Here is a 27,776-nt window from a genome sequence, read left to right as displayed (position 1 = left end):
TCCCCGCTGCTCTCTCCTGCCCCCTCCCTCTTCTTCCTGCTCCCTCCCCCCCTTTTCTCCTCTTCTCTCTCAGCTTCCTCCCCGCCCCCCTACATCCCACTTGGGCACAGTTAGGTTGGCACCCCTTGCCTTTCGTACCATCCCCAGCACAAATCCAGGGGTTCCAAGTCCAGTTTAAGGGGGATGGGGGGGAAGGGGACCCCAGGCTTCCGGTTTGTCATATGGTCACAGCCAGACACTCACAGACCCAACCACAGGTCTGGGGAGCCTCCAGCCGTTACAGAATTGGTTGTAGAGACACAGTCACAAATAATACCACACACTAACTCAGTGTCACACTCCCACATAGCCACACAGCAGACCCAAGCAGTCCCCACGCACGAGCTCTACATTAGGGTGACCAATCATCCGGCACTTTACCGGACAGCCTGATTATCTTGTGTCTACCCCATAGCTTAGCACTGTTCTTGACTTTAGAACGCACTTACCGAAAAGAACAATAATCGCTATTATTATATTATTGTTCTTTCAGATTCCAGTCTGGTACGTACGTGGCCCCAGATTCCTTTCTGTAGGGTATTTTAATTTCCCGCTCCCCGCCTCCCTCCGGCTGGGTTTCTGTGGCCAAGTGCCGCGACTCGGAAGTGGCACCCGTGTTCACGGGTCCCGTGAAGGGGACGCAGAGGCTCGAGAGCCGGCAGCGGAGACGCTCTCTAGGCTCCGAAGATTTCCTCGAAACGTTTCTTGTGGGTCTTCATGCCATCCGTGACGTCACTTAGCGTGACCTATCTAACGTCATGGGCATCTGCGCCATCTGTGTGAACAAAGAGGTGTCTCAGCCCTGGTTCTGGGCCCCACCTCTGGGGACGCGGGGGACAGTGGGGGGGACCGGCCTGCTCTGGGATGGAAGGAATTTAGGCCTCGGCCCAGTGGCGGGGGAGGGGTGAGGGGTGGAGGCCTGGCTCCTGCTTAATTATTGATGGAAGCTTTTGACAAGACAAAAGCAATAAAGGTCTACAGGGAGATAGATAATGATTGCTGGAGGGAGGTGCTTGTTCTTGAGGATTCTAGAGACTCAACAGCTCCAGCAGAACAAGGGTCACAGAAGCCACAAGAGGACTGGTTCACTTTAATTCCTTGGGGAAGTTCACTGCCCTCGTCCCTTCTGTCCACCTCCCATTGTACTCTCCCAAGCGCTTAATACAGTATTCGGTGCACAGGAAGCGCTCAACAAATATGAATCTTCTTTCTCCTCCACCCACGGCCCCCTCTCTCCCTTCTCACCATCTCCTCTCACTACCCCGTCCACATTATTTCTCCAGTCCGTGTTCCTTCCTGTTTCTGGCTCCAGTGCTATCTCTGCTTCCCTTGTGGTTTTTTTCCGCTTGTTTTTCTCCTTTCTCTCTGCCTGGTGACCTTTACCTGGTCCTGGTCTCCCAAGGGTGTCCTTTTATCCTGGATCTTCCACCTCAATGTCTTCTCCCACTTGTGATCTTCCATTTTCCCGTTTGCCTCCCCTTCCGTTTTCTCCTACCTGGCCGGTCGTTCTCATCTCACCTTTCTCCTTCGGGAGGCAGCTGGAGGATGGAGTGGCTATCCTTAAAAACTAACCCTGCTGCTGGGACCCCCAGAGCAGGGGAAGGAGTGGGAGTGAGAGGGCACACGTGGAGCTGAAGTCAGATTTGGGGCTTGAGGGGCCTGGGTTGAGGTGCCGTGAGGAGCTGGACCTGGCTTCCGGGAAGGTCCAGGGCCTAGAGAGTTGGGAGTGCTGAAGGGGAGGGGACTATGAGCCCAGAAAATCCAGAGGGGAGCGGGCTGTGGCTGGGGAGTTTGAGAGGCAGCCTGAGGGACCCGACTTGATGGAGCTGGCAGGGTTCGATCAGAGCAAGGCCCCCGGGCATCGTTGGGGCCTGTCTTGGCACCATTAGCCAAGCAGTGCCAGGGATCTTGTGTCCAACCCCAATGCCCCCACACCCCCGTGAGATCACTGTACTGCTGGTCCCTGCCCTATCTCCTTCCTGGGAAAGGTGGCCAGTGACCTTCACCTCTCGCACCCAGGGTGAGGAGGTGGCATCCCCGAGACCCCAGGTAAGTCTGAACCCCAGAGACCTCAGAGGCCAAAGATGTTTGGCCCAGACTGACCGCAGCCCAGGCTCAAGGGGGCCAAAGTCCAGAATTGGTCGGGCTTCCACCTTCTCCGAGACTGGGACTCTTCCTTCGGGTAGCGGCGTGTGAGGGGACGGGGGCAGGGGTGAGGAGGGGCTAGGGCGAGAGGGAGGTGAGTTCTGGACAAGGCCAGGACTGGGCGGGCAGACCTGAGCACGGCCCTCAGAACGGTGCCGCGACTGGGGTCGGATGGTGTGGACCGTGGAGTTGACCGTGGGGCTGACCGCCCAGGGCTGTAGGCTGCTGCAGCCTGCTGCTCTTCCCTCCATGTTTTCCTTGGGGGCTGTGGGGATGACACTTCCATCTGAGTTTCTCCTGCCCAGAAGCCCCTCTGGAGAATCATAAGGAGTAAGCACCAGGGCAGTCACAGGTATATGCAGATGGGTCACAAACCCTGTCCCTCAGTCCCTAACGGTGGGGGAAAGCAGGGAATTTTTTATCCCCATTTAACAGATGAGGAAACTGAGGCCCTGACAGTTAAACGAATTGTCCAGAGTCCCACAGATGGCAAGTGAGAGAGTGGGATTAGACTCCCAGGCCCGGGGTCTTTCTGCTAGGTGGCAGTGACCCCGGACAAGCTGCAGTCGCAAACTTTTATTCACTTCTTCTGGCACCCGAAGCCCTCAAGGGAAAGGAGGGAAGAGGGAGAGATGAGAGAGTCGATGGGGGATAGTAGAGGCAGCGGGAGGCGCGTCCAGCCTGGCCTCAGCTCAGCGGTTTGGGGCACCCCAGGCCCAGCCGCGGGGCTCAGGGTCCCAGGCCGGTCCATCCGGGCCCTGGGGCTACTCTGATATCAGGGGGGGAAGGTAGGTGCTTATTTGGGAACGGAGCCCGGGAATCTGCTCCTGCTGCTGGATCTGGTCTCGCAGCCTCCGGATTTCCAGCCTCTGCATTTCTATGATCCTCTCCGTTTCCTCCTCCTGGTTCAGCCTGATGACCCCTCTGCGGCCGGGCACATCCTCGCCAAAAGCTGTGGGGAGAGCCCCAGGCCAGGATGGTCCCCCTGGGGGTCCGGACCGAGCCGACTCCCACTCCCTGCCGCCCGGGAACCGAGGGGCCCGCGGCCACGGCGGCCCTCGTGGGGCTCCGAGTTCTCCGCTCCCTTCCCCTCTGCCCAGCTGGCACCACTCCCCCGTTCTCCCACCCCTCTTGCTGCCCAGACTGCCTCCCCCAGCCAGGTCCATCCCCCTCTTCCATCTCCCTTCTCTTTGCTCTTCCCCAGCGCCCATCCTTCCTAGAGCTTCCTGAACCCAGAACACTGCTGGGCCCCCTCATCCCCCTCTCCCAAGTTCCAAGGCTGCCCCCTCTTCCATCAGGGAAGGGATACGAGTCCTAGAGGAAGGGAGCCATCTGTCTCCGTCTTAGCTCTCAGAGCCTGCTGGGAGATTTCTCTCCCTCCCTTCCTCCCTCTTTATCTACGCATTAACAATAGCAACAGGAAGAGAGAGAAAAAGTTGTGTGAATGTATGTGTGTGTTCTTGTGTGTGTGTGTGTCTCTCAGTCTAAGCAGGACCCTGAAATTCCCCAGCTCCTGGAACCTCAACATCAAAGGAAACCCGGAGGGTTCTGCACCTGTGTCCAGGGACTCCGATTTCTTGCTTTTCTTGCTCAGCTTCAGTGCTGACTCGAGGTGGTGAACATGGGTGCGAGTGATTTTCAGCTCTCGCCGAAGTTCGTTGATCTCCTTGATCAGGCTCACATTTTCCTGTGGAGAAAGAGTTCGGAGAAGACGGTCTTCTCCCAGCTTTCAGAACGGGATGGGAGAAAGGGGCCCTCTCGGGCTTGGTATTCGAGCCTCCCCCTCCCCCTCAGCCCCTCCATCCAGCTCTCTGGTCTCCCAGACCCTCGGAAAGGGGGCTGTCCCAGCCCACGGCTCCAGGGTGGGTGGAGATGGGAATGGGAGGGTTTGGGCCCATCAACTCTGTTCCAGGCTGGGATAATAATAATAACAATGATGATGGGATCTGTTAAGCGCTTATCACGTGCCAGGCACTGTTCTAAGTGCTGGGGTAGATACAAGGTCAACAGGTTGGACCGTCTCTGTCCCCCATGGGGCTCACAGTCTTAATCCCCATTTTACAGGTGAGGGAACTGGGGCCCAGAGAAGCGAAATGACTTGCCCGAGGTCACAGCACACAAGTGGCGGAGCCGGGACCGGAACCCATGACCTACTGATCCCAGCCTGCCAGATCTCTGGCAGAGATGAGATGGCCCAGAGTCCTGCTGGCCTAGAGAACCAACGGCCACAACTCTCCGGTCCCCCCGTTTCCCCCAGTCCTTGGTCCTTGGGCACACTGCTTACTATGCCATCTTTAAACCCCAGGGTCCCAGTCCTCTTCCCTGCCCACTGTTCTCCCCCTCCCCCATTTCCCTTCCCCTGGCACAGTCGCCCTTCACCCTCTTTGGCTGGTCTGGCTGAGCCGCTCCCCAGGGGTCCCCTCACATGCTCCACTTGCTGTTTCTCACTCTACCTCTCGGGCCTCGCATACCTCCCTCCCCCTCAATTCCTCACGTGCCACTTCTGTTCCCCAGCTTGGCCTCGATATCATCCCGGGTCCCGCCCTCCGGGTCCCAGTGCCACCTATCTTCTGCTTCTCCATCATCAAAATCCTGTAAAATCCACATGCAAGCCTGGAAGTAGGTCCTGGGAGCGCCCTTGGCTGTGGGATAGCCCCATAGCCTTGGGGCCGGGGTGGGGCTGGGCCCAAGGACTGGAGAAGCTGAGACCTTCAGCCACCTCCTCACGAAGGGGGGGAAGGAGAGAGAGGGAGAAGGACTGGGGCCAGGCAGGGGCCAAGGAAGGCAGGCTGCCTCATTGTCCAGGCTTATCCCTTCCTCTTGTGTCGCCTCTTTTCCTACCCCAGTGCCAATGTGGGCTTCACGAGGCCTTGGTCTTATTGCCTGTCAACCCCCGCTTTCCCCTGCCCTCCGTTTCTTCTTCCTCTGTGTCTCCTTGCAGCACTCCGGCTCTGCTTCTCTCACCCTCCTCTTGCTCCCTCTCTCCCCTCTACCTCCCTGCACCCCGGGGTCCCCAAGGGCAGAGGCCCAGGGGCACATTAGCCCAAGGAGGGCAGTGAGAGGGTAGGGGTCAGGAGCGGAGCCGGGGGGGGCACGGGGCCAGCCCGGGCGGATGCGCAGTGCCCCGGGGCCTCTGGTCAGGGTGGCCTTGGCCGCTGGGGGCTATCCCGTCATTATCCGTAATAAATTTGTAAATATCTGTAATTTATTTATCACAGATACTATTTATATTTTATATATCTATATTTATATACTATGCATACAGATATATATTTATTTATATTAACGTCTGCCTCCCCCTCTAGACCATAAGCTCCTTGTGGGCGGGGGACGTATCTGTTTATTCTCATACATACTCTCCCAAGTGCTTAGTACAGTCCTCTGCACACAGTGAACGCTCAATAAAAACGACTGAATGAATGAGGACCCTGGGTTGGTCCCCCGGGTTGAACGCGGCTTTTCCACACAGGTCCCCAGGGACGGGAGGGAGGGTGAGGCTTGAGTCTCTCCCTCTCCCAGCTCACCGGGATTCCTGGGAAAATAAAACACCCCGTCAAACCCCAAGATCTGCCCGTAGGCAGCCTCCCTGATGCTAGGAGCCGAGCCTCTGCGGCGGAGCCGAAACTGGCTGAACCAGAATGGGGGGCGAGGGGTGCAGGGGGGGGCGGCTTGAGGGAGTGTGAGTGATGGCAGGAGGCTGAGGTTACTTCCCTGGGGCCAGGAGACCCCAGCAAGGGTGAGGCCAGCCTCGGGCCTCTTCGCTCCACAGTTACACGGGATTTTCCGAACACGAACACGAGGCAGACAGAAGAACCCGATCCCGCCGGGCCCCGGGCTTCCACCGGCCCCGGGCTTCCGCCAGGCCCAGGTCCCAGAGATGAGCTTTGGCTCCCGGAGGCTGGGTGGGCAGGCTCAGCGGCTGGCCTCCCACTGGCCGCTGGTCCAGGGGGCCGATACCTCAGCCTACAGGCTAGCCGACTGCTAGCCGTGTGGCCCACAGCTACACCGGGCCACACCACCCGGTTCAGGGCACTCTACTCTCCATGCCCCGGAGCTGGCTGGGGAGGCACCAGCCGAGGCTTAGCCAGGCCCGACTCTCTGGATCGGTGGCCACAGGGCCCGGCCCCGGGCTAAGACCTCTGGGGCCCATGCTTCCGCCCACTGAGGCCAGGCCTGGGCACGGGCTGTGGGGATTAATTTTACGGTCCCTGGCCGAGACCTACCCTCCTCTCCTCCCCCTTCCCTCAAAAATTCAGGGAAGCCATTACATAACTTTCAGACTCTTCAGAGACTGTGCTTGAGAATCTTCCGATTGATCGAGTGATGCCTCCTCTGACCTTATTGCAAATGTTTATCCCCATTGCTTTAGACACTGACCTCGATTCAGCCTGAAACTGGGCCGGAGCAACCCCTCCCCAGAGCACCGTCCAGCTTTGCCGGGGAGAGGAGGAGGAGGAGGTGGCGGGGGGAAAGGGGAGCGCTGAGGTCACGGCTCCCGCGGGCCTCCACCGTGATCTGGGGGCCGCGAAGGGGCTGGGGAAAGAGCAGCCACTCTCCAGAAGACTGGGAGCAGGGGCAGAGATCCAGAGTTGGAAAAATGGGGAGGAAATCAAACAGGATCCAGTTTTGAAAACCGGAAGTGGGTTCCAGATGGCCTGTCAGGCTGGAGCTACAGCTGCGGGGGGCGATGATGGCTCCGGGGATGGAGAAGGATGGGGGGCGGGGGAGCTTTGGAGTGATCAGGGAAATCCTAGGTGGTGGGTGGTGGGGCGGGGGTGCTCTGTCTTGCTGCTTGCAGCCCCTCCCACAACAGAGACCTCGGGGGAGCCCAGGGAGAAAACAGAGAAGGACAGAAGAGAGGGTTGGGAGGCCCCCTGGAAAAAACAAAAGACGAGGAAGCATTCTACTCACTTGGTGCTCCCCTGTCGGCCCACCCGTATGGAACCTCTGACACCAGGGTTGCTGGGGTTCCTCGCTGCCGAACGTCCCTAATGCCGCTGCTCAGATTTTCCCTTATATGCTGCCCCTGCTCTGCTTACTGGGTCCGGGCCTAGCCACCCTGCCTCCTGCCCCCAACTCTGAGGCATCAGCTCCATCGAGGTCTCCCAACCGACTCAGAATCCCAACTAGCTCCTGTGACTGACTAGGTCCCGGGGTGAGCCCAGAGGGGCTGTACATCAGTTCGGGGGCTTGTGCCAGTTTCCGGGGTGGATGGGTCGAGTAGCTCGGCCCCCTATTGGATCTCCTCCAAGTCCCCAGCGCTCCCCTCCCTCTCTGACTGCTGGGATGGGGCAGTGGGGTGGTGGGGAGAGGAGGGGCTGGGGAGGGGGGATGAGGCCGCAGGGCGAGGGGAAGGAGGGGGCGGGGGGAGCGAGAGAAGGCTGAGGTGGGAAATGGCGGTGCAGGACCAGGCGGCAGGGAGGCACGAGTGGAGGGAGAGGAGGAGGTGTTGGGGTGAGAGGGCGGGGAGGCAGTTGGGCGAGGATAAGGAGGCTGAGGATGGGGTTCCACGGGGAGGTAGAGTCACGGTTGGGACCAAAGAGCCTGGGACTTGTGACCAATGGGTTCTGGGGTGGGAGGTGGCCCCTCCCGGGGGGCGATGGGGCAAAGTTTACTCATCACAGACACGAGACTTTCCACTCAGGGCTGAAAAGACCTCGATGGCGACTCCCTTTGACAGCCGTGTTACCCGCCAGTCCTCATCCTATAATTCCTGCCCCCTTTCTGCCCCGTCCTAATAATTACACGCTTACTATATGCTAAGCACCAGAGTGGATACAAGATCATCAGGTCAGACACAGTCCGTGTCTCACTGGGGGTTCACAATCTAAGTGGGAGGAAGAGCACCTTTTAGACCCCCATTTTACAAACGAAGAAACTGAAGCACAGGGAAATTAGGTGACTCATCTAAGGTACAGTCCCTGGCACATAGTAAGCGCTTAACAAATACCATAATTATTAAGGTCACACAGCAGGCAAGCGGTGGAGCCGCGATTAAAACCCAGGTCCCCTGACTCCCCGGCCCGAGCGCTGCCCTCACTAAAAGAGTCCCAGGACAGGGAGGAAGGGCTGTGTCCCCGAGCCGAGTACCTGCATTATGCGCACGTTGTCCGACCTGTGGAGCTCATTCTCCTTGATCAACTTCCTCTTCAGCGTGGCCAGATTCCGCTCGAGGTGTTCGCGCTGCCGGATGTACTCCTGCTGCAGATCTGTGTCCACCCCGACGATCTCCACCTGGCCGGCCGGGGCACGGGGGTCAGGGTGGCGGGGGCGCAGGGGTCGGGGCAGTGCAGGGGGCGGGGGGTGGGGCGGGCGGGGCCGGATGTCCCGTGGGGGCAAGGGCACTCACCATGTCGGCCTCCTGCACGTACTTCTCGAAGAGTCCGCGGATCCCGTCCTTCAGCTTCCGGGGATCCTGGATGAAGCCGACGCAGTTGTGCAGGTCCATCTTGAAGCGTTTGACCAGCGACTCCAGGTCCCGCTCCTGCAGACGGACACCGACCTCCAGGGGCCCGGCTCCAGACCGGCCGGACCACAAGGCCCAAGGAGGGCGCAGGGGAGGGGGGGAAGAGGGCTCTTTCCGGTCTGTCACACGAACCCATTAAATTGGGCATGAAGATGGGCATGGGCCCGCTGCTCCCGAATGAGGGAAATCAGGCAGCAGGCAAGGAAGCATTTTCATCCAGATGGTCCCATAGGCAACATCCACTGCCAGGGCGGGGCGGGGAGGCAGAGGGGGTGATAGGGAGAGCCTGAGGAGGAGAAAGAGGGAGGGAAGGAGGAAGAGAGGGAGAGAGGGAGGGAGAGGAGTTTCTGACCGGAAATCCCCTCGGACCCTCTGGCAGGACCCGCTCCTCCCTCGCACCTTCTGTCTCTCCTTGCGCATCTCCTGGTCTGTGGCCTTGAGCTTCTGCCGCAGCTCGGTGATGTTCAGATCCAGCTGGACGTTCTGCTTGTGGAAGCGCTCCAGTTCCGACTCCATCTGTGGGGAGGGATGGGGAAAGTGTCTCTTGGTCAGGGGTTTCCCGAGGGAGGCCCAATGGAGAGGAAGCCACGCAGCCCGTGGATTTCTACTTCGAGGGCTCCCCTCCCCTCCCCCCTTGGGCGACAATCCTTCACATTTATTTTTCCAAAGTTGTGTGACATTACGTGTCGTGTGTTATCTTCACAACATCCCTGTCAAGTGGTGAGCGGGAGGGATTATCGTTCCTGTTTTACAGATGAGGAACCTGAGGCCTGGGGAAGTGAAGTGACCTGTCCACAGTCACCCAGCAGGCCTGTGGTCCTTTGGGGTCTTCCGATTCCCAGGCCGGGGCTCTTTCCACTAGATCTTAACCTCTCTAGGTCTCGGTTTCCCCATCTATTCGATGGGAATAGTGAAATCCGTTCCTCCTTCTTTCACTGGGATGTTTCATGGAGAGACGGAGAAAACTTGTCTGCTATTTGATCCTGGGCAAATCACTTCACTTCTCTGTGCCCCAGTTACCTCAGCTGTAAAATGGGTATTGAGACGGTGAGCCCCGCGTGGGACAGGGACTGTGTCCAACCCAATCTGCTTGTATCCACCCCAGTGCTCAGTACAGTGTCTGGCACAAAGTAAGTGCTTAACAAATAGAATAATAATAGTAACCGAGGGGGAAGAATAACCAGACTCTGCAATTGCAGACTATTAATATGGTTCATCAGATTCGTGCTACTCTTCTCATGACTTTGATTTGAAAACTAATCCACGCCATGCCATGTGAAACAGCGTGGCTCAGTGGAAAGAGCCCAGGCTTGGAAGTCAGGGGTCGTGGGTTCTAATGCCGCCTCCGCCACTTATCAGACGTGTGACTTTGGGCGAGTCACTCAACTTCTCTGGGCCTGAGTTTCCTCAGCTGTAAAATGGGGATTAAGGGTGTCAGCCCCTCGTGGGACAACCTGATTAGCTGGTATCTACCCCAGCGCTTAGAACAGTGCTTGGCACATAGTAAGCGCTTAACGAATACCATCGTTGTTGTTATTATTATTATGTCCCTCTTCGGTGGGTGTGGAGAAGGAAGCAAGAGGCCTGCCACCCCCTTCCAAGCCCCCCGGGCCCCCTCCTCCTGCGCACGGCCAGGAACCCTTTGAGGGGGCGTCCACCTCGTGTTATGTGCGGGGTAGGCGCCCCCTGGTGGCAGCAAGGAGGTACCCAGGTGTGGGCTAGCCTCCTTGCCCCAGCTTGGGCTGGGACTTCCAGGGCCTGGCCCCTCTGCAAACTCTCCCCTTGGCCTTCGTGGGCCGCAGGGCTGACCTGTGACTTCCTACCCAAACTGATCTGCAGGACTCCGATTCCAGGGAGCAACACCGAAAGTAAGGGAGACCCGGGGGGGGGGCGCTTTACCCCACTCCCGGTGGGCCGGGAAAGAGACTGCTCGGGTGGGTTGGTCGGGATAGGGTGGATGGACGGATGGCTGGGTGGGCGGATGGGTAGGTGAGCAGAGTGGCCTAGTGCATAGGGGGCCTGCTAGTCGGAAGGATCTGGGTTCCAATCCCAGCTCCGCCACTCGTCTGCTGTGTGACCTTAGGCAAGTCACTTCACTTCTCTGTGCCTTAGTTACCTCATCTATGGAATGGGGTTAAGAGTGTGAGCCTCATGTGGGACGGGGACTGTGTCCAACCTGATTAACTTATATCTACCCCAGCTCTTGGAACGGTGCTTGGCACATGGTAAGCACCTAACAAGTACTGTAATTATTATTATTATTACTAGGTGAATGAGTAGGTGAGTGGGTGGGTGGATGAATGAGTGAACGGGTGGAGCGGTGGGCGGTGAGAGGAGGCAGAGGGAGAGCATGTCCCAGGAGAGGCAGCAAGAGAGTGCCGATGCGGGCAGAGAGCCAGTCACCTCCTGGATCTGCTCCTTCTTTGCCTTAATGTCATTCTCCCTGGGCTCGATCTGCTTCTTCAGCTCCTTTATCTTATAATCAAGCACAAACTTGAACTTCTCCAGCTCCTGATTCTTCTTCTTCAGGTCGTAGATGCGCTTCTCCTGGGGGCAGCGGGAGAGAGGCAGGGATATGGGGGCCCGGGACCCCAGGTGGGGAAATCATCCGCGCCCAGGTCACCGAGAGATTCGGCATGTCTGACTTTGCCCCCGACCCCCTGGGCTTTTTCCGGAGCAGCCCCATGTCACACCTTGTCCTGAATCGTCTCATCTCTCTCCTGGATCTCTCTCTTCAGGCCCTGGATGTCTTTCTCCAAGGCCTTGATGATTCCCTGCAGCTTCAGCTGCTCCGTTTTCAAGGCCTCTATGTCCCCGCTGCGCTCTTCGATCTCCTTCTGCAAGCTGCTGAACTGCGGAGACGCACAGGCCCTTGAGTCTCCCCAAGGACTCCGTCCCACCGTCCTCCCTGCTAGCACCCTGCACATGCCACTTCCGTGCTCGCTAACCCGGACCCGGGACCCACAAGGGCAGCACCTTGAGACCCATGTGATTGTCCTAGAGGGCCCTCGCCTTCCTCTCTCCCCTAGACCCAAAGCAACCCAGAGGAGGCAGCTGGGAGACCAGGCTGCTGATCCTCAACCCAACAGCCTCTCCTCTCTGCTCCACGGCTCCATGCCGGCCCGGGGACACTGTTTTCCTCCCGTGGTCCAATGGAAGAGAGCTAAAGCGAGTACATGGGTCTCGGGGTTGGGGGTAGGTGGGGATCAGGAGACCCGGGTGCTAGTCCCACCTATGCCACTGCCCTGCTATGTGACCTTGGGCATGCTGCTTAACCTCTCTGGGCCCGTTTCCTCACCGGAAAAATGGGGATAAGATTCCTGCTTTTCCTATGGGTCATCCATGAGGCCATGATTAAAACCTGGGGGCTCCCCCCACTGCTCCCCCACTTCTGAGACCGTGCTTCTCCCGTCCACGGGGCCGGGGAGCCGAGGGAGGCCTGCCTTCTTGCTCTCCGGCCAGGCCAGCCTGGGGTTCCCTTGGAGCACCGGTTGGCACCTTTTTCCTCATGATTCCCGTCTCTCCTTTCAGTCGCAGGTTGCTTTCTTTCTCATCCCGGAGCCGTCTCTCGTATTTGATTTTGATGTCCTGGATCTCTCGATCTTCGTCTTCCTCGATCTGTTTCTTTGTTTCTTCGAACTCCCGCAGCTGCTGCCGGGCGTCATCCTGTGCCTGGCTCGGAGACACAGAGAAAGGGGCTGCGACGACGAGGGACGGAAAGAGGAGGAGAGGAGAAGGAGGGGAAGAAAGAGGCAACTCCGCAGGCGGACATAGGCAGCTTTGTTTCCCCTGAGGTGAGCGGAGGGGACAGGCGGGGGTGGTTGGGGCCGTCGTGGCAGCCGCTGAGAGCAGACCGTGACTTTTGGCGATCCTGACCCCCTCCCCGCCCCACCCCGGCTACCGGCACCCCAGAGCGAGCCCCAACTGGGAGAAAGACAAGCCGATAGGAAGAGGGGCCTGAGAGGAGGTCGTAGCCTCAGCCTCACCTCTCTCCTCCTCTCCCTGCTGGGGCTTCCTTAGAGAGGGGACCCCTTTGGTTCCCTCCCCGTCGCCCGCTGCTGGCTCCTGCCCTGCAAAACCATCCACCGTAGGAATGATGGGGGGGGGGGGGGCTAGAGGAGGGCAGGGGCCATACTCGGGCCCAAGCAGATTTGGGCTCTGTGTCCAGGTCTATATATGCAAGTGATCAGATAAGGCGGTCGCCAGCACCACCCCAGGAGCTCAGAACGTCCCAGTATCAGGTGGGGGTGGCTTTTTGGTTTGAAGGTTTGAAGGTCCAGAGCCCTGGAGCCCAGATGGTTTGGGGCATCCACCAAGCCAACCACCTAACCGCCACCCGCCAAACAGCGGTCCGCGGAAGCCGGTGGACCGAAGCAACGGATGGGGCAGGCAGCAGGGGTGTGGAGAAGGGATGACCAGAGGGACTTCGGGGAAGAGCCCCACCGCCCCCACATAGACCGGCCACCGGCCTCCCCTGGACACGTCGGGGAGGCCGGTCGGTCGGCAGGTCTGGGCGGAAAGTGCCCCCGGGGCAGTGCCGGGTACTCGGCCGGGAGATTGGGGGACGGTGGAAATGAGGCTCCCTCCCATCCCCCAGCATCGGGGGGAAGAGGACGGGGATACCGTGGCGGGGGGCGGGCCTGCCGGCTCTCACACCCGGAAGTGCCGGGTACCTCTTCGAGGAGGCTGGTTTTCTCGTGCAGCTTGACCTCGTAGTACTCGGTCAGTTCCTCCAGGGCCTGGTTCTTGGCCTCGTCGGTGTCGCGCAGCTGCTTCTCGTACTCCTCCTGCATGCGCTGGGACTTGACCTGCAGCTCCTGGTACTTCTCGTACTCCAGCAGCAGCTTCTGGCTGTTGCCACACTCTAGGGGAACAACACGTGAGAAATTGAAGGCAGGAGGGGAGCCCACTGAGGCCCGAAACTCCCAGTTCCGCAGGAAGTTGACGTGGGGGATGGGAAGTTGATTTTCTCCCCACCGCAAAATCCCCAGGGGGCTCGGAAGGCTGCCCAGTAGGGGCCGTCTTCCCTTGGTCAGTGCTGAGGGACCCTGACTGACTGAGGAAGGCTGAGGGTTACTCCTAGGAGAATTCGGGACACCAAGCCTCTCCGACAGTCTGGGCCGCCAGCCAGGGCCTCCACCGAGGGATTGTAGAGAGGAAGAGAGGAGAGAGTGAGGGTGGGGAAAGGGAAGAAAGGAAAGGGCAGAATTTGGGGGTGAGAGAAAGAGGGTCAGTCGAGGGGTGGTGTAAAAACAGTCCAAGGAGGAGGAGGAGGAGCAGACATGGGGTCTTTTATGGAAGGGACTGGGGGAGGACGGGGCTAGAATTCACTGAAGGAACTGTAGGAGGGTGACACCTATCCTGCTCTCCCCCCAGGGCCCCATCTGAACACGCGGGGTCCATCCAAATGTTCATGGCCTCCTGGTCTCCCCCGGTGCCCCATCCGGCTTTGCAGGGTCCCCTGGGTACCCCGCTCCTCCCCCTGTCCCAGTGTGACCCCGGGGAAGCTCGTGGCCTGACCGAGGTCCTGCAACTCCCGCCGTTGCTTTTCCAACATCTCGCAGATCTGTTCGTGGTACTGGGTCTCTTGCTTTTCCTTCTCCGTTTTCAGAACCTAACCCCAGCAAACAAGTTGCGTGTCTCCAGTTCTGAAACTCAGCCCGCTGCCCCGACCTCCGCGGGCAATGACCGCCCCCCCTCCTCCCGTGGTATTTTCCTTCTGAGTGGCCCCAAGGCCTCGTGGACGATGGGGCAGATCCAGGGGGCGGCCGCTCTCTGGCTAGCCTCTGCTCCCCAGGGGAGCTAGGAGGCCAGAAGAGTCTCCATCAGAATGTAAACTCCTTGAGGACTGGGGACGGGTCTTAGGCTTATGGGGACCTTCCCAAGCACTTAGTTACCAGTTCTGCTGCTGCTCTTATTACTATTATTACTACCACCACTTGGAGAAAGGGAGGAATGTTGCTGCACAACTGAATCCTCTGGAGAAGAGAAGTAGGATATGGGGTTCTAATTCTAGCCTCTGCCAGCTGGGCGAGAGACGGTCAATGCCGGAAGCAGTTCACGTCCAGAATTTTTCTCCTCCCCGCCCTCCAGAGTTCCGCCTTGTCTCCCTTCTCTTCTCCACAAGCCCACCCTCTGTGGGCCCGCTCCTGCGAGTTCCTGACTCGAGGAGTGCCGGAGAGCAGACCGACAGCCCCGAAGGCAGCAGGCCGAGAGCCCCGAAGAGAGCGGGCCGAGGGTCCTGAAGGTGAGCAGGCCAGGCCTAACCTGCGGGTCCTGACCCTGGGGAGCGAGATTGGGCTGGCACCCAGCCCAGCCCCGCCTCTTTAATCCTGTGAGCTCAGGAGGCCTGGCCAGCACTCCACAGCCCTGGCACCTTGGCCGTTGCAGGCCTCCGGACCTTGCCAGGCTGGGAGCAAACCCGTGGGTGGCCAGAGCTCTACTGTCCAGCGGTGCCGCCCTGCAGCCCCCCGTAACAGACCCCCACAGCAACTCAGATCTAGATCAGCCCTGGGTTTCTCCGGGACCGGGACCAGGACCAGGATCGGCCCCGATTTCTGGCCCACACAGGGCTCCACCCTGCTACTCCAAAAGAAAGAGGTGCCCACTTGAGGCTACTGAGGCAGAGTGTCTAGAGCAGACCTGGTTTTTGGTCTTCAAGGACTCCATCTCCTGGATAAATTTCTCTGTCAGCTCCTTAATCTTCTCCGTGTAATTCATGTCCTTCAGGCGGAGCTGGTATTCGTTCTCCATCTTCAGCTCTTCTACCCGGGTCTTCAGCTCCAGCATCACCTGGGTCTTCAGGAGAGAGGGTACGGACTCATGGAAGCAGACAGGTCTCTCGGGCAAGGGTGGCACCCTCCTCGGGGTTCTGCCTAGGCCAGCCTTCCGGGGAAAAGATAGCCCCCTGCTCTACAGTGTCTTCTTAAAGAGGTCCAAAACCCGTCAGAGAGGAGCTATCCCCCGACAGTCATCGGAGGAGAGTAACTAGAGCCAGCAGAGCGGAGAAGGGGAGGACTCTGTCCTCACCCTGCTAGAATTTAGCAAGTCCATTCTATGTGCCGAGGTCTGGGGGATTGGACGCATAGTCTCTGCCCCTCTTGGGGTTCCCAGCCTCAGAGGGAGGGAGAACCAGTAATGTTACCCATTTTACGGATGAGGAAACTGAAGCACAGAGAGGTTGGGTGACTTCCCCAAGGTCACCCACCAGACCAGTGGGCAGGATCGGGATGAGAATCCAGGTCTCCTGACTCCCAGCCCTGGGCTCCTTCCTCTGGGCCACACCGTTTTTCACCTTCCTGGGCCCGAGGGGAGGACCCAAACACACCTAGATGCCGGCCTCTTCCCGGCCCTGCCCACCAGCCGCCACTGCTTCCAACTTCCCAAGAGGGCTTTGGGAATGGATTGGTGGACACCCGGATAGTCTGGGATCCTGGGGTTTAAATTTGGGTCTCTCCCTCAATCCTCCATTTGCTCTTCCCCAGTGGGCCTTGCCCTCGGTGGCCTGGCATTAGCCTGTCTCCTTCTTCCTCTTCCCATCCTCGGCATCAGGCTGCATCAGCTCTGCCCTGCTTAGGGAGAGGGTCTCACCCTCATGTCTCTGCCACCACCTCATCCCCAAGCCTCATCCCCTCCTCCTCTGCTCCGTGTGCATAGAAAACACTTGTTTTCATTATTTCCTTGGACCCTGAGGGTCTTAGAGGAAACTAAAAGAAAAAAAGCATGATGATAAAGTAGCTCAGAAGCCTTGAAAACACTGCAGATCTCTCTGCCACTCAGTCAGATGGTCCTTCGACCAGAGGCCGCTGTCGTGGGGAACCGTCGGCTAAGCAGAGAGAGGTTAAGAGTGCGCCGGACTGAAATCCGAACCCTCCTTACCTGCTCTAAAGGAATTCTCATAGACGGTTGAGAGGTTAAAGTGCTCTGGGGTCGGCTTAGGGCTGGGGACGTTGACCCATCTTGGGACCCGGGTTGGGAAGTCAGCACTTTGCACCCTAGGGACGCTGACCAACCAGGAGTCTGTGCTGCCACCCGAAGGGGCCCGTGGAACCAACTGGCCTGGGCTGCTCCCTCCCAGTGCCGGGCCCCGTGGTAACGAAACCCTCCGGGCCGGGGGGTCCGGTGACGGGAGAGGGCGGGATCGGCCTGGCTTCCTCCACACCGGCAGACCGGATGAGGAGCGCTATGCTTACCTTCTCTTCCATGTCCGTTTTGGTGACCAGCACTTCCTCAGAGAAGCCCACTTCCCTCTCCCGCTTCACCCCCCGACTGTCCTTGTCGAAGACCTTCCAGATCATCAGGCAGCCGTCCTCGGAGATGGTCAGCAGAAGCTGGTCGTCTGGCGTTATGACCATCTGAAGAGGGAGGGAAGGGAGTCATCGGAGTTGGCCGGTGAGCACACGCTGTTGGCCAGAGGGGCCTTACCTGGCCCCGTGCTGGCTCAGGCCTTGGGGGGTGGCTCAGGCCCGGCAGTGATCAGGCCGTGTGCGGAGAAGCAGATTCCCCCTTTAGTGCCAGGGCTCACGCGGGGCCAAACCTGGGCTATTTGGGCCAGGTAGCCAGTCAGTGGCCAGCTTAGCTCCAGGTTCATAGCTGATAACTCTCCCAGTTGAAAGGCGGGGGAAGGCAGAGATGGAGGCTAAGGCAAGTGGAAACAGGATCTGCTAAGCTTTCCTGGACTTGTGTCCACGATCCAGAGCGATCCCCTGGGGAGGGTGAAATGGGCGGTCGTCTCTCATTAGGCTGCTATTGGTGGATTTTTCTGAATTTGACCATGGGCCAGTCCTCCCGAAAGGACCCCTGGCCACAGGGTTTCCTCGGTCCGTAGCTCTCTCTTGGCCCCGCGGGGGGGGGGGGGGGGGAAACGACAGACGGACCCCTGCTGATGTCTGCTGGGGGAGGGAATGCTGGCTTCCCCGTGAGAAAGAGGTGGCGGGCCGGCTCTCCCGGTGCCATTTTCAGACCCGCTCCCTGCCTGGGGCTGCCTGGAGAAATGCCAGCCAAGGGTCGCCTTCGATAACCCAGCGGGCGTCAGCGGTGGGCGTGCCGATGGCTGCGGGTCACCGGGGAATCTGACGCCAGCTCAAATGCCCAGGCCTTCCTGGGGCCCCGAGGGGGCTTTGCCTCTCTCCTGAACCCACGGAGGTGGCCCGGAGAACGTGCCGTAGAGAAGGGTTGCACGAGGCCCCGGCCCCGGCCTCGCCTCTCGCATCCAGCGAACCACTCCTTCAGCTGTATGGATGTGAAACCTGAGCACCGCCCTGTCACTTCCCGGACAGGAAGTGGTCTTAAACGTGGGTCAGGAGAAAGGGACCGAAAACGGGGGAGAAGAGAGAAAGACCCCAGGGAAGTCTGAGGAGATGGGAGGTGGGAGGGAGTCTGGGGAGAGATGAAGAAGAGAGTGCACGGCTGGTGGGGAACCGGGGCCAAGACCAGAGCAAGGATTGACGTCATGCCCGGGGAGGAGAGGAGCGGGAAAAGCCCAGGATCAAACCTTGGTGACAGAGCTGGAGTGAGCCTGGTACTCATTGAATTCTTTGTGTAAGGGCAGCGGGTGCTTCATCGAGCGGATGGTGCCCACGGAGGTGCCCACAAACACCATGCGGCCCGAGTGTGAGATGACCACAGACGTGTAGATGACATCAAAGGCCGACACCTCTCGCAGGATCTGCAGTGGGGCGGAGTCAGGGGTCTGTGCCAGGCCCCGCTCCCCTCTGCTTCCTCCTCCTCCTCCTCCTCCTGCCCGGAACAGTCTCCATCGTGACCTCTCCCCTTGGCTCGGCCGTACCCCAAGAGCAGCCTGGTGGGGTTGGGGGGAGAGAGGGGCGCCCGCCAGCTCAACCCTGCCCCCCGCGTTCCCAGCCTGCTGCAGGGCCCGGTGTGAGTTACCGAAGAGTCGGAGATCTCCTTGAGCGTGCGGTCGGAGCCCACGGCAAAGATGATCTTGGAGTCGGGCGAGACGGTGATGCAGTTGTAGCTGCAGGACTTGAGCACACACTCGGACTCCCTCTTCCCGATCAGCACGTTCCACTCGTACACGGCCCCGTCTGTGCCGCAGGAGATCAGCTTGCTGTCGTCGCCGCTCCACAGCACGCAGCGCACCTGCGTGAGGAGGGACACGTGGCTGATAGGGGCGGGACCACCCCCCTCCCCCAAAACACACACACACACAGAGCCCTTGTGTGTTCTCCCCCAGGTAGGTTACAGGGACATAATAATAATAGTAATTATGGTATTTGTTAAGCGCTTACTACGTGCCAGGCGCTGTTCTAAGCACTGGAGTAGGTACAAGGTCATCAGGTTGGACACTGTCCCTGTCCCACATGGGGCTCACAGTCTCAATCCCCATTTTTCAAATGAGGTAACTGAGGCACAGAGAAGCTAAGTGACTTGCCCAAGGTCACACAGCAGACAAGTGAGCCCCACGGGGGACGACCTGATTACACTGTATCTACCCCCGTGCTTGGAACTAGTGCTTGGCACATAGTAAGCGCTTAACAAGTATCATCAACGTTATTATTATTTTTGATTAAGTGGCGGAGCTGGGATTAGAACCCACGTCCTCTGACTCCTAAGCCTGTGCTCTTGCCACTAGGCCATACTGCTTCTCACGGGGGATGTGGCGGAGCAGGGAGGAGGAAGCAGCTCTCCAGTTCGTGGGGACCGATGGCCTCTTCGACCCTCCGTCCCTCCCTCCCGGCCAAGGGCCGCGGACTGTGGGACTTGCTCGGGCAAACCCCGCGGCCTCCTGTCCTCTCATGACCGTTGGGGGTTCCGAACTGGCTCCCCGTGCTTTTCCATGGCTGCCCTTCCCCTAGGGGGTGGGTGGGCCGCCAGGCTCACCTTGCCGTTGTGTCCTTTCAGGTTGGCCACGTTTTCCAGGGTGGTGGAGGTGTAAATGTGAATGACGTTGCCGTTGACCCCGGCAAACAGGTGGCCGCCATTACTGAAGGCGCACTGCGGAGGGGAGGGGCGGGCAGGGGAGAGTCAGGAGGGCAGCCCGGCCCAGAGGAGACGGGGAGCCCGGGAGGGGAACGCCAGGAGGGAGGAGGGAGAGGAGGAAGGGGAGAGAGAGTGGAGTCCATCCTTCAGAGAAACCTGCTTCCTGAAAAGTCTTGAGGAAAAAGACACCGTGGGCTGAAGACATTCCGGGGGTATATTCCCACCAGGTTCCTCTGCTCCCAGCCTTTTCATTTCTCCTCTTCAGTCCCAAGGCAGTCCCTCCCTTTCCTGCCCACCTGCCTGATAATAATAATAAGGACATTTACTATATACCAAGCACCGGGCTAGTTAAGATTCAGACAGATCAGACACAGCCCCTGGCCCACGTGGTTGCTCAAGGTCTAGGTCGGGGGCGAGGGTGGGGAGTATTATACTAGTGACATTTGGTCGGGATTTACTATGTGCCAAGCACTGTACTAATCACTGGGGTGGATATGGGCAAATCAGATTGGGCACGGTCCCCGTCCCACATCGAACTCACAGTGTAAGGGGGAGGGAGGACAGATAGCCCCATTTTTATAGGTAAGGAAACCGAGGCACCGAGCAGTCAGGTGACTTGCCTAAGGTCACCTGTCAGGCAGGCAGCAGAGCTGGGTTAAGAACCCGGGTCCTCTGCCTCCCAGGCCCAGGCCCAGGCCCAGGCCCTTTCCACTCGGCCACCCCGCTCCCCGTTGCCCTGACGGGACGCGACGCTCCCCTGATATTAGCTGCCTTCCCCCTCCTTCTCCACCTCCTCCCAGGGTCAGCACGGCGGCGTGCGTCTTCCCTCCCTCCCCTCATTGCCCATGGACTCCCAGCGGTGACTCAGGGCTTGGGTGCGGGGGGGGGAGATGGCCAGACAAAGCCCCTGCCTCAGCGGTCACGTATTGATGCACTGACCCTCTCGTCTCTCGGTACGGTGCCTGACACATAGGAAGTGCTTACAAGACGCCTCCATTATTATTATCATTTTCATAATCAACATCATCATTATTATTATTAATATTCCGACAACAGGAAGGATGACAATAATAATACTAATGATAGCATCTGTAAAGTTCTTCCTACGTGTCAAGCACCACGGCAAGCTTTGTGGTCGATCCAAGATAACCAGGATGGACGCGGTCCCCGTCCCACTCGGGGCTCACAGTCTAAGGGAGGGGAGAACGGGCATTTAAATCCTCATTTTCCAGATGAGGAAACTGAGGCCGGAGAAGTGAAGCGACTCACCCAAGGTCACACGGCAGGCAAGGGGTGGAGCCGGAATCCGAAGCCGGATCCCCTGAGGCCCAGGCCACTAGGCCAAGCTGCTTCTCCGAAAGGAACTGCCTGGGCTCCCTTTCCTCCCCGGGAAAGAAAGTCCCCGGACACCTGGGTCCCCAGCTCAGGGGTCCCCCCCGGCAGGGCCCGGGACGCCCCTCACCTCGCGGCACCCTCGCACGGTGAACTCCTTGAAGGGCCGGATGTCGTCGATGAGCACGTTCATGATGCGGAGTTTGTCGGCGAACCCCACGAGCGTGTACAGCCCCGAGGGGTGGAGGGAGATGGTATAGGCCTCCTCCTGGTACTCCTTGTACAGCTCCAGGTTGCTGCGGAGAGAGCGGCCACGCCGGCTCTCTCTCTGGGCCCAGCCCCGGGGGTTTCGGGAGAGCCCTCCCGGCCCCGGGGACCCGCACCGAGCCGGGCGTCGGAAGGACGAGGGGGTCCGAGACTGCCCTCCCTCAACCCCGCCGTCCCGGGACAGGGATCCCACCGACCCCGCCCGCCTCACTTGGTCTCGTAGTTCCAGATGCGGACAGATCGGTCCAGGGAGCAGGTGGCCAGGAGGGGCTTGCGGATGCAGGTGGCCAGCCCCGTGATGGCCGCCGAGTGCATCGGGAACAGCAGGTACTCGAAGTGGGCCGGTTCCCCCTGGACGGGGCACGCAGCGGGTGAGGAGGGGGTGGGGGGTCAGGCGGGCTCGGCTAGGGGAGGGACACGGGGGGAGCAGCCGCGAGGACCGCGCCCCACCTTCTTGATCTCGATGAGGGACATGGTGACGCTGAAGAGCTGGTTTTTGTTGGTGCTGACGATGAGCAGCTCCTCGGAGGGGCTGAAGCACATGCAGACGATGTCCTGCTTGTCGGACTGGCTGGGGTCGCTGCTGTTGGGGTCCGGGGGAATCTGTCCGGGAGACAGAGCTCAGCGGTTCCCATAACGTACCACTCTGCCTCGCCTCCGCACCGCCGTGAGGCCTCACACCACCCGGGGCACCCCCGCGCTCGCCCCGGCCGGCCCGCTTTGGCCCGTCTGGCTGGGAGGCCTCCCGGCTCTCCCTGACTCTGGCTCGCTCCACCCCTCTCGGCACTTGGTGGCGGCTCTAGGTTCCCGGAGAATGAGGACGTCCCCCGAGATGGCCTGGGGAAGCGGCGTTCCCGAGATCAGGGCCCCCTGACGACTTCTGAAAACCGGTGCCCGCCCCATTGACGCCGAGGGGCGGGAAGAGGGCGAGACGGCGGGCACGAGAGTCAGGGCTGACCCGGACTTCCCGGCTCTCCCGGAAGGCGTCTTTCTCCTCCACCCTCTCGTAGAGCAGCACGGTCCCGGGCCCCGCGGAGCAGGCGAATCCCTTGGAATAGGCGGCGATGGCAGAGACCCGGGGCAGGGAGGTCTGGTGCATGCCGCTGCTCTCGAAGGGGTTGTCCTGGGACAGGTCGGGGGAGCTGGTCCCGGGGAACACGATCAGGCTGCAGAGGGAACACGCGGCCTGGTGACGCGTCCGGCGATCCCCTGGGCCGGGAGAACGGGCAGATTCGGAGGTCGCCGCTGAGGCGGAAGGGGGTGGCTGCCCCGCGGGGAAGCGCGCTGGCTGTGTTGGGGCCCGGGTGGCGTGAGGGGCCACACCGTAAGTTGAAAAACGGCGTGGCCTACTGAAAAGAGCGCGGGCCCGGGAGTCTGAGGACCTGGCTTCTCACCCTGGCTCGGCCACTTGCCCGCTGTGTGACCTGGGGCAAGTCACTCACTTCTCTGGGCCTCAGTTTCCTCATCTGTCATTCGCGGTCTGTTCTCCCTCTCTCTTAGCCCGGGAGCCCCACGTGGGACAGGGACTGTGTCTGACCTGATTATCCTGCATCTACCCCAGGGCTCAGTGCAATGGTTGGCACATAGTAAGTGCTTAACCAATACCACAGTGATGATGTAAATTATCATTCCCTTGGCAGGCCCTCATGGCCCAGAGAGTCCAGGCCTGAAGAGAGGACGGTTGACTCCTTTCGCTCCGTCAAAGAGAATCCAGCGCCCGGGCGCCGGACAAACCACCCACCCTGTCGGCCCTCGATCCCTACATGTCGGTCCTCGCTCTGGAAGCCCGGGGACTGGCAATGACCCGTCTTTCTCGATGGGGAGACCCCCGGCCTCAACATCCAGTGTGATGACCCCCAGAGGAGATCGGCCTGTTGTGGCGGTGGAGGTTGAGGGGGGAGACCTGGACTGTTCTTTGGAACAGTTGGGCACGAGAGCCTGTCTCTCTTCAGTCTCCTCTGTACCCCGCCTGCTGCCAGAACTGAGGATCTGACCGAGTGGAAAGCGTCTGGGGAGCCAGCTCAGAATTTGGGAATCTGTCATTTTGCGGGTGCACGCTCAGAACGAACGAATGAATGGCAGACACGGGGTCCTGCCCGGGTCATCTCCCCTCTTCCGGATCGGATCGCCCCCTCCGCCCGCCCCCTTTACCTCTCGGACTCCTGGGCCAGCATCGATCTCTGCAGGTCCTCTGAGCTCTGTTTGTATTCTATGCTCGTCTCCCAGCGCTGATCCCCCGACTCGAAGAGGAAGAGTTTGCCAGTGTCGGTGCCGACGACCACTTTGTCGTCCGACACCCAAGTGTGCGAGAGGTAGTTCTGGGGCTCCCCCCTCTGGAAATTGGTCTGCTTCAGCATTCCTTCCGCGTAGCGGAACAGCTTGAAAATGCCGTGGCCCGTGACGCAAACCTGAGTGTTGTCTTGGGGGTTGAAGCTCACCTGGAAGAGGGGAACGAGGACAGGGAAGGAAGATCGTGTCGGGTGGTTGGCAGGGAGTGGAAATACCAAGCATTTTCCGGGAATGCAGCCTTTTGCCCAAACAGCTCTGCAGGCTTGATCCTCACAGCTTACTCTCCCCTGCTTCAAAGCCTTATCGAAAGCACATCTCCAAGAGGCCTTCCCACACTAAGCCCCACTTTTCCTCATCTCCCACTCCCTTGTGCGTCGCCCTGATTTGCTCCCTTTGCTCTTCTCCCCGGCCCAGCCCCACAGCACTTAGGTATAGATCTAAAATTTTATTTATTTGTATTGATGTCTGTCTCACTGTGGGCAGGGAATGTAACCGTTTATTGTTGTATTGTTCTTTCCCAAGCACTTAGTACAGTGCTCTGTACACAGCAAGCGCTTAATAAATATGATTGAATGAATGAATGTAACGACTCGCTCCGTCCAGCTGACATTTTGAGCACCCGCTGGGAGAGGAGCGCCGTACTCAGCGTTTGGGAAAGAGCGGTGGTGTCGCTAGACACGTTCCCTGCCCTCCGGACGCTTTTCCTCTGGCGGGGGAAGCGGACGCTGAAATGACAGAATGGAGGATGAGAAGTAGACATGTATGTGAGTTGGTGCTTTAAAGAGGAAGGTGCCTACATTGCTGTGTATTATAAAAGTGTCACATGGGGTCGATAGGGCAAGTATCAGACATGCGACAAGCCTGAGGCGGACTAGGCTCCGAACCATGTCAATCCACCCTCCCGGGGGTTCTGTAAGGGATATCGGGGCCCGGAGGGGAGCGCTCCCCCGCACCAGGTGACAGGGAGCCGCGAAAGCCTGAAGGAGGGGCATCCTTCCTGCCTCGTTTCATCCTTCAGTCCGCAGGCCTGTGGGCCAGGGCTTACCTGCACATTTCTAATAATAATAATGAGCGGCATTTGCTAAGCGCTTACTCTGTACCACGTGCCGGGATAGATACAGATGTGACACAGTTCCTTAAGCTCACAGTCTAAGTAGTGGGCGTGGGGGGTGGAGGGTGGCTATTTAACGCTCACTTTATTAATAATAATAATAATAATGGCATTTGTTAAGCACTAACTATGTGCAAAGCACTGATCTAAGCACTGGGGGGATACAAGGTGATCAGGTTGTCCCACGTGGGCTCACAGTCTTAATCCCCATTTTACAGATGAGGTAACTGAGGCACAGAGAAGTTAAGTGACTTGCCCAAAGTCACACAGCTGACAAGCGGCGGAGCCGGGATTAGAACCCACGGCCTCTGGCTCCCAAGCCCGGGATCTTTCCACTGAGCCACGCTGTTTCTCGATTTTCCCCCTCGTTCCCATCGTACGCAGATGAGCTGTGACTGCCGGTCTCCCCCACCGAGCCTGCCCCTCGGCAAAAGGGCTGGACTCTTCCTTTCATCTTACGTTCCCGAGTCCGGACACCGTTCTGCCTACAGGGGTGACGAGGGGCACTGGGCAACTCCCGATGGGGGGAGCGTGGTTGGAGGCGAGCGGAAGGCCGACCTGGTAGATGAGGTTGCTCTGCGTGTCCGTCCTGATGGTCGCCATCACTTTCTGCTTCTCCCACATCCAGTAGATGAGATTGGACTCGGGAGGGTCCGTCTGGGTCACGAGGTACTTGGAGTCCGGAGAGAAGGCCAGGCTGACGAACCGCTGAACGGCAAAGTCGAAGTTGCTGAGGACCTTGCGCTTCCTGCAGGGGACCGACGACAGCTCGTAGATGGTGATGGAGGCCTTCTCCTGGACCGTCTCCGAGATGGCCAGGTACCGGCGGTTCGGGCTGATGGCCAAAGCCAGCATGCCCTGACTCTTCTCGGAGCCTGCCGCAGAGCCGAGGAGAGCGACGCTGGTCACCCGGGGTGGGGGAAGCGAGCAGCGGGAGCCCGCTGGCCCATCTCACCGTGGGGGTCACCGTTTCCGACTCACTCAAAGCAAAACTCAAACGCGGGCTTCCTGATTCCGCCAACCAACTTCCTTTTACCTCAGTGGTCCCGCTCCTACCCAATTCAATTATTCATGTTCTCTGCTCCAACTCTGCAATTCTCCCCGTCTCCCACACCTTACTCTCCCACCTCTGGGCGTGGCCCACGCCAGTTGATCGACCGATCAGTGGTGTTGACTGATCACCTACTGCGTGCAGAGCACTGCCCTAAGCACTTGGGAGAGCATACTATAATTCGGAGTCATCACCGTCCTCGAGAAGCTTACGCTCTAGCGAGGGAGACGGATGCTAAGATCATTTCAGCTATGGGGAAGAAGGAAAGTGGACGTGTCGCTGAGTGAGTGCCTAAGTATGGTACTTGTGAAGCGCTTACTATGTGCCAACCACTGTTCTAAGCACTGGAGTATATACAAGTTAATCAGGTTGGACCCAATCCCTGTCTCACATGGGGCTCACACTCTTAATCTCCATTTTACAGATGAGGTAACTGAGGCCCAGAGAAGTGAAGTGACTTGCCCAAGGTCCATCTCCCCCCTCCGCCCCCATGGTGATGGAACGACTTCTGCTGGTCCCCGCGTGGGCTTCTGACTCGGGGCCTCTCTCCTCTCGAGCGGATTTTTCCGGGGGTTGGGAAGCGAGAAGCGGCTTGAGCCTCAAGCGCCTCTGGGAACGGCGATAGGGGAGGCCTGCGCGGAGGGAAAGCGGGCTTTACCTGGGATGAACTTTTGCCATTTCTGGTCCACATTGTACTTCACACAGTAATTCCCGGCGGGGAATATGATAGTTTGTTCATCGAAAAAGCAAATATTGTTGGCGACTCGGGAGCGGAGCCCGAAGATGTGGAGAGACTGAGCCACGACGGTCGACATGACTGGAGCTGGCCACACCTGCCTTGAACCCTGAAAGTGGAATGGAAGGAGATGGGATGAGGAAGGGAAAAAGGGGGAAGGAGGTTCCTCTGGCCTCTCATCTCCTTTAGAGAGGCAACTCTTCCTCTTCCCTTCTTCCTCATCAGGACTCCAACTTTTTTTTAAAAAATAGTATTTCTTTAGATCTTACCACGCGCCAGGCACCGTACTAAATGCTGGGGTAGATAGAAGTTAATCAAGCTGGACACAGTCCGCATCTCATGCGAGGCTCTGCCTTAATGGAGGTCATGGGGAGACCCAGGGGGAACCAGGCCGTCCCACGTGGGGCTCACGGGCTTCAGCCCCCATTTGGCAGACAACGTAACCGGTGCCCAGGGCCCTCCCTTTCCCTCCGCCCCCTTCCCTCCTACTTCCTCCCTCTGCTCTCATAATAATAATGGTGGCGTCCGTTAAGCGCTTACTACGTCCCATGTGGGGCTCACATTTTTTAATCCCCCTTTTTACAGATGAGGTCACGGAGGCCCAGAGAAGTGAAGTGACTTGCCCACGGCTGCCATGTGGTGGAGCCGGGATTCGAACCCATGACCTCCGAGTCCCCAGCCCGGCCTCTTTTCTGCATTTTCCAGAGGAGGTCACCGAGGCCCCGAGAAGAGAAGCGACTGACGGGTGGCGGGGGCCGGGATCGGGACCCAGGCCCATCCCACCCCGGCGCTTGGCACAGTGCCGGGCAGATCCGAAGCGCCCGGCACATCGGAAGAGAAGCAGCGTGGCTCAGTGGCAAGAGCCCGGGCTGGGGAGTCAGAGGTCATGGGTTCGAATCCCGGCTCTGCCACTTGTCAGCTGTGTGACTGTGGGCGAGTCACTTCACTGCTCTGGGCCTCCGTGACCTCATCTGGAAAATGGGGACGAACTGGGAGCCTCGTGTGGGACCACCCGATGACCCTGTACCTACCCCAGCGCTTAGACCAGTGCTCAGCGCATAGTCAGCGCTTAACAAATACCAACATTAATAAAGACGGGGAGCCTCAGGTGGGACCACCCGATGAGCCTGTCTCACCCGATGAGCCGGCGCTTAGACCAGCGCTTTGGGCAAGTCACTTCACTTCTCAGTTCCCCCATCTGGAAAATGGGGATAAAAACGGCCAACCTGATGAGCCCGTATCTCCCCCAGCGCTTAGCACAGCGCTCCGCACATAGTCAGCGCTTTACAGATACCAACATCATCGTTACCAAACGGGCCCGGGCTGGAAGGCGGTCCTGCCGGCCGGGTACCGGTCGGTTGCCATGGAGACGGCCAAGCGGCCGCCGGACCGGAAGCGG

General features: G+C 59.1%; 1 protein-coding gene across 5 annotated transcripts; it reads right to left on the bottom strand.

Annotated features, from left to right (window-relative positions):
- Positions 1-2,745: 2,745 nt before the first annotated feature.
- Positions 2,746-27,768, bottom strand: CFAP57 (cilia and flagella associated protein 57). Of its 5 annotated transcripts, none has more exons than XM_029082196.2 (23): positions 27,676-27,767; positions 26,300-26,486; positions 25,149-25,465; positions 23,342-23,628; positions 22,149-22,356; positions 21,641-21,793; positions 21,402-21,541; positions 21,054-21,219; positions 19,493-19,606; positions 18,539-18,751; positions 18,144-18,317; positions 16,843-17,004; positions 15,293-15,448; positions 14,171-14,264; positions 13,324-13,514; positions 12,149-12,322; positions 11,344-11,502; positions 11,054-11,197; positions 9,050-9,166; positions 8,534-8,668; positions 8,275-8,418; positions 3,739-3,871; positions 2,746-3,136 (listed from the first exon to the last, which is right to left on the bottom strand). In XM_029082196.2, exons 2-23 carry the CDS (start codon positions 26,454-26,456, stop codon positions 2,949-2,951), a joined length of 3,726 nt encoding a protein of 1,241 aa, XP_028938029.1. In that variant the 5' UTR covers positions 26,457-26,486; positions 27,676-27,767; the 3' UTR covers positions 2,746-2,948. The 5 variants fall into 5 exon arrangements, 4 of the variants coding, with proteins under 4 accessions (XP_028938029.1, XP_028938030.1, XP_028938031.1 ...); XM_029082197.2 differs by having other exon boundaries at positions 27,687-27,762; XM_029082198.2 differs by lacking the exon at positions 27,676-27,767 and adding an exon at positions 27,514-27,531.
- Between the last annotated feature and the right edge of the window lie 8 nt (positions 27,769-27,776).

The sequence above is a fragment of the Ornithorhynchus anatinus genome, chromosome 17 (genome assembly GCF_004115215.2).
Source record: "Ornithorhynchus anatinus isolate Pmale09 chromosome 17, mOrnAna1.pri.v4, whole genome shotgun sequence".
Classification (NCBI taxonomy): Eukaryota; Metazoa; Chordata; class Mammalia; order Monotremata; family Ornithorhynchidae; genus Ornithorhynchus; species Ornithorhynchus anatinus.
This window is presented reverse-complemented; position numbering and strand designations above follow the sequence as displayed.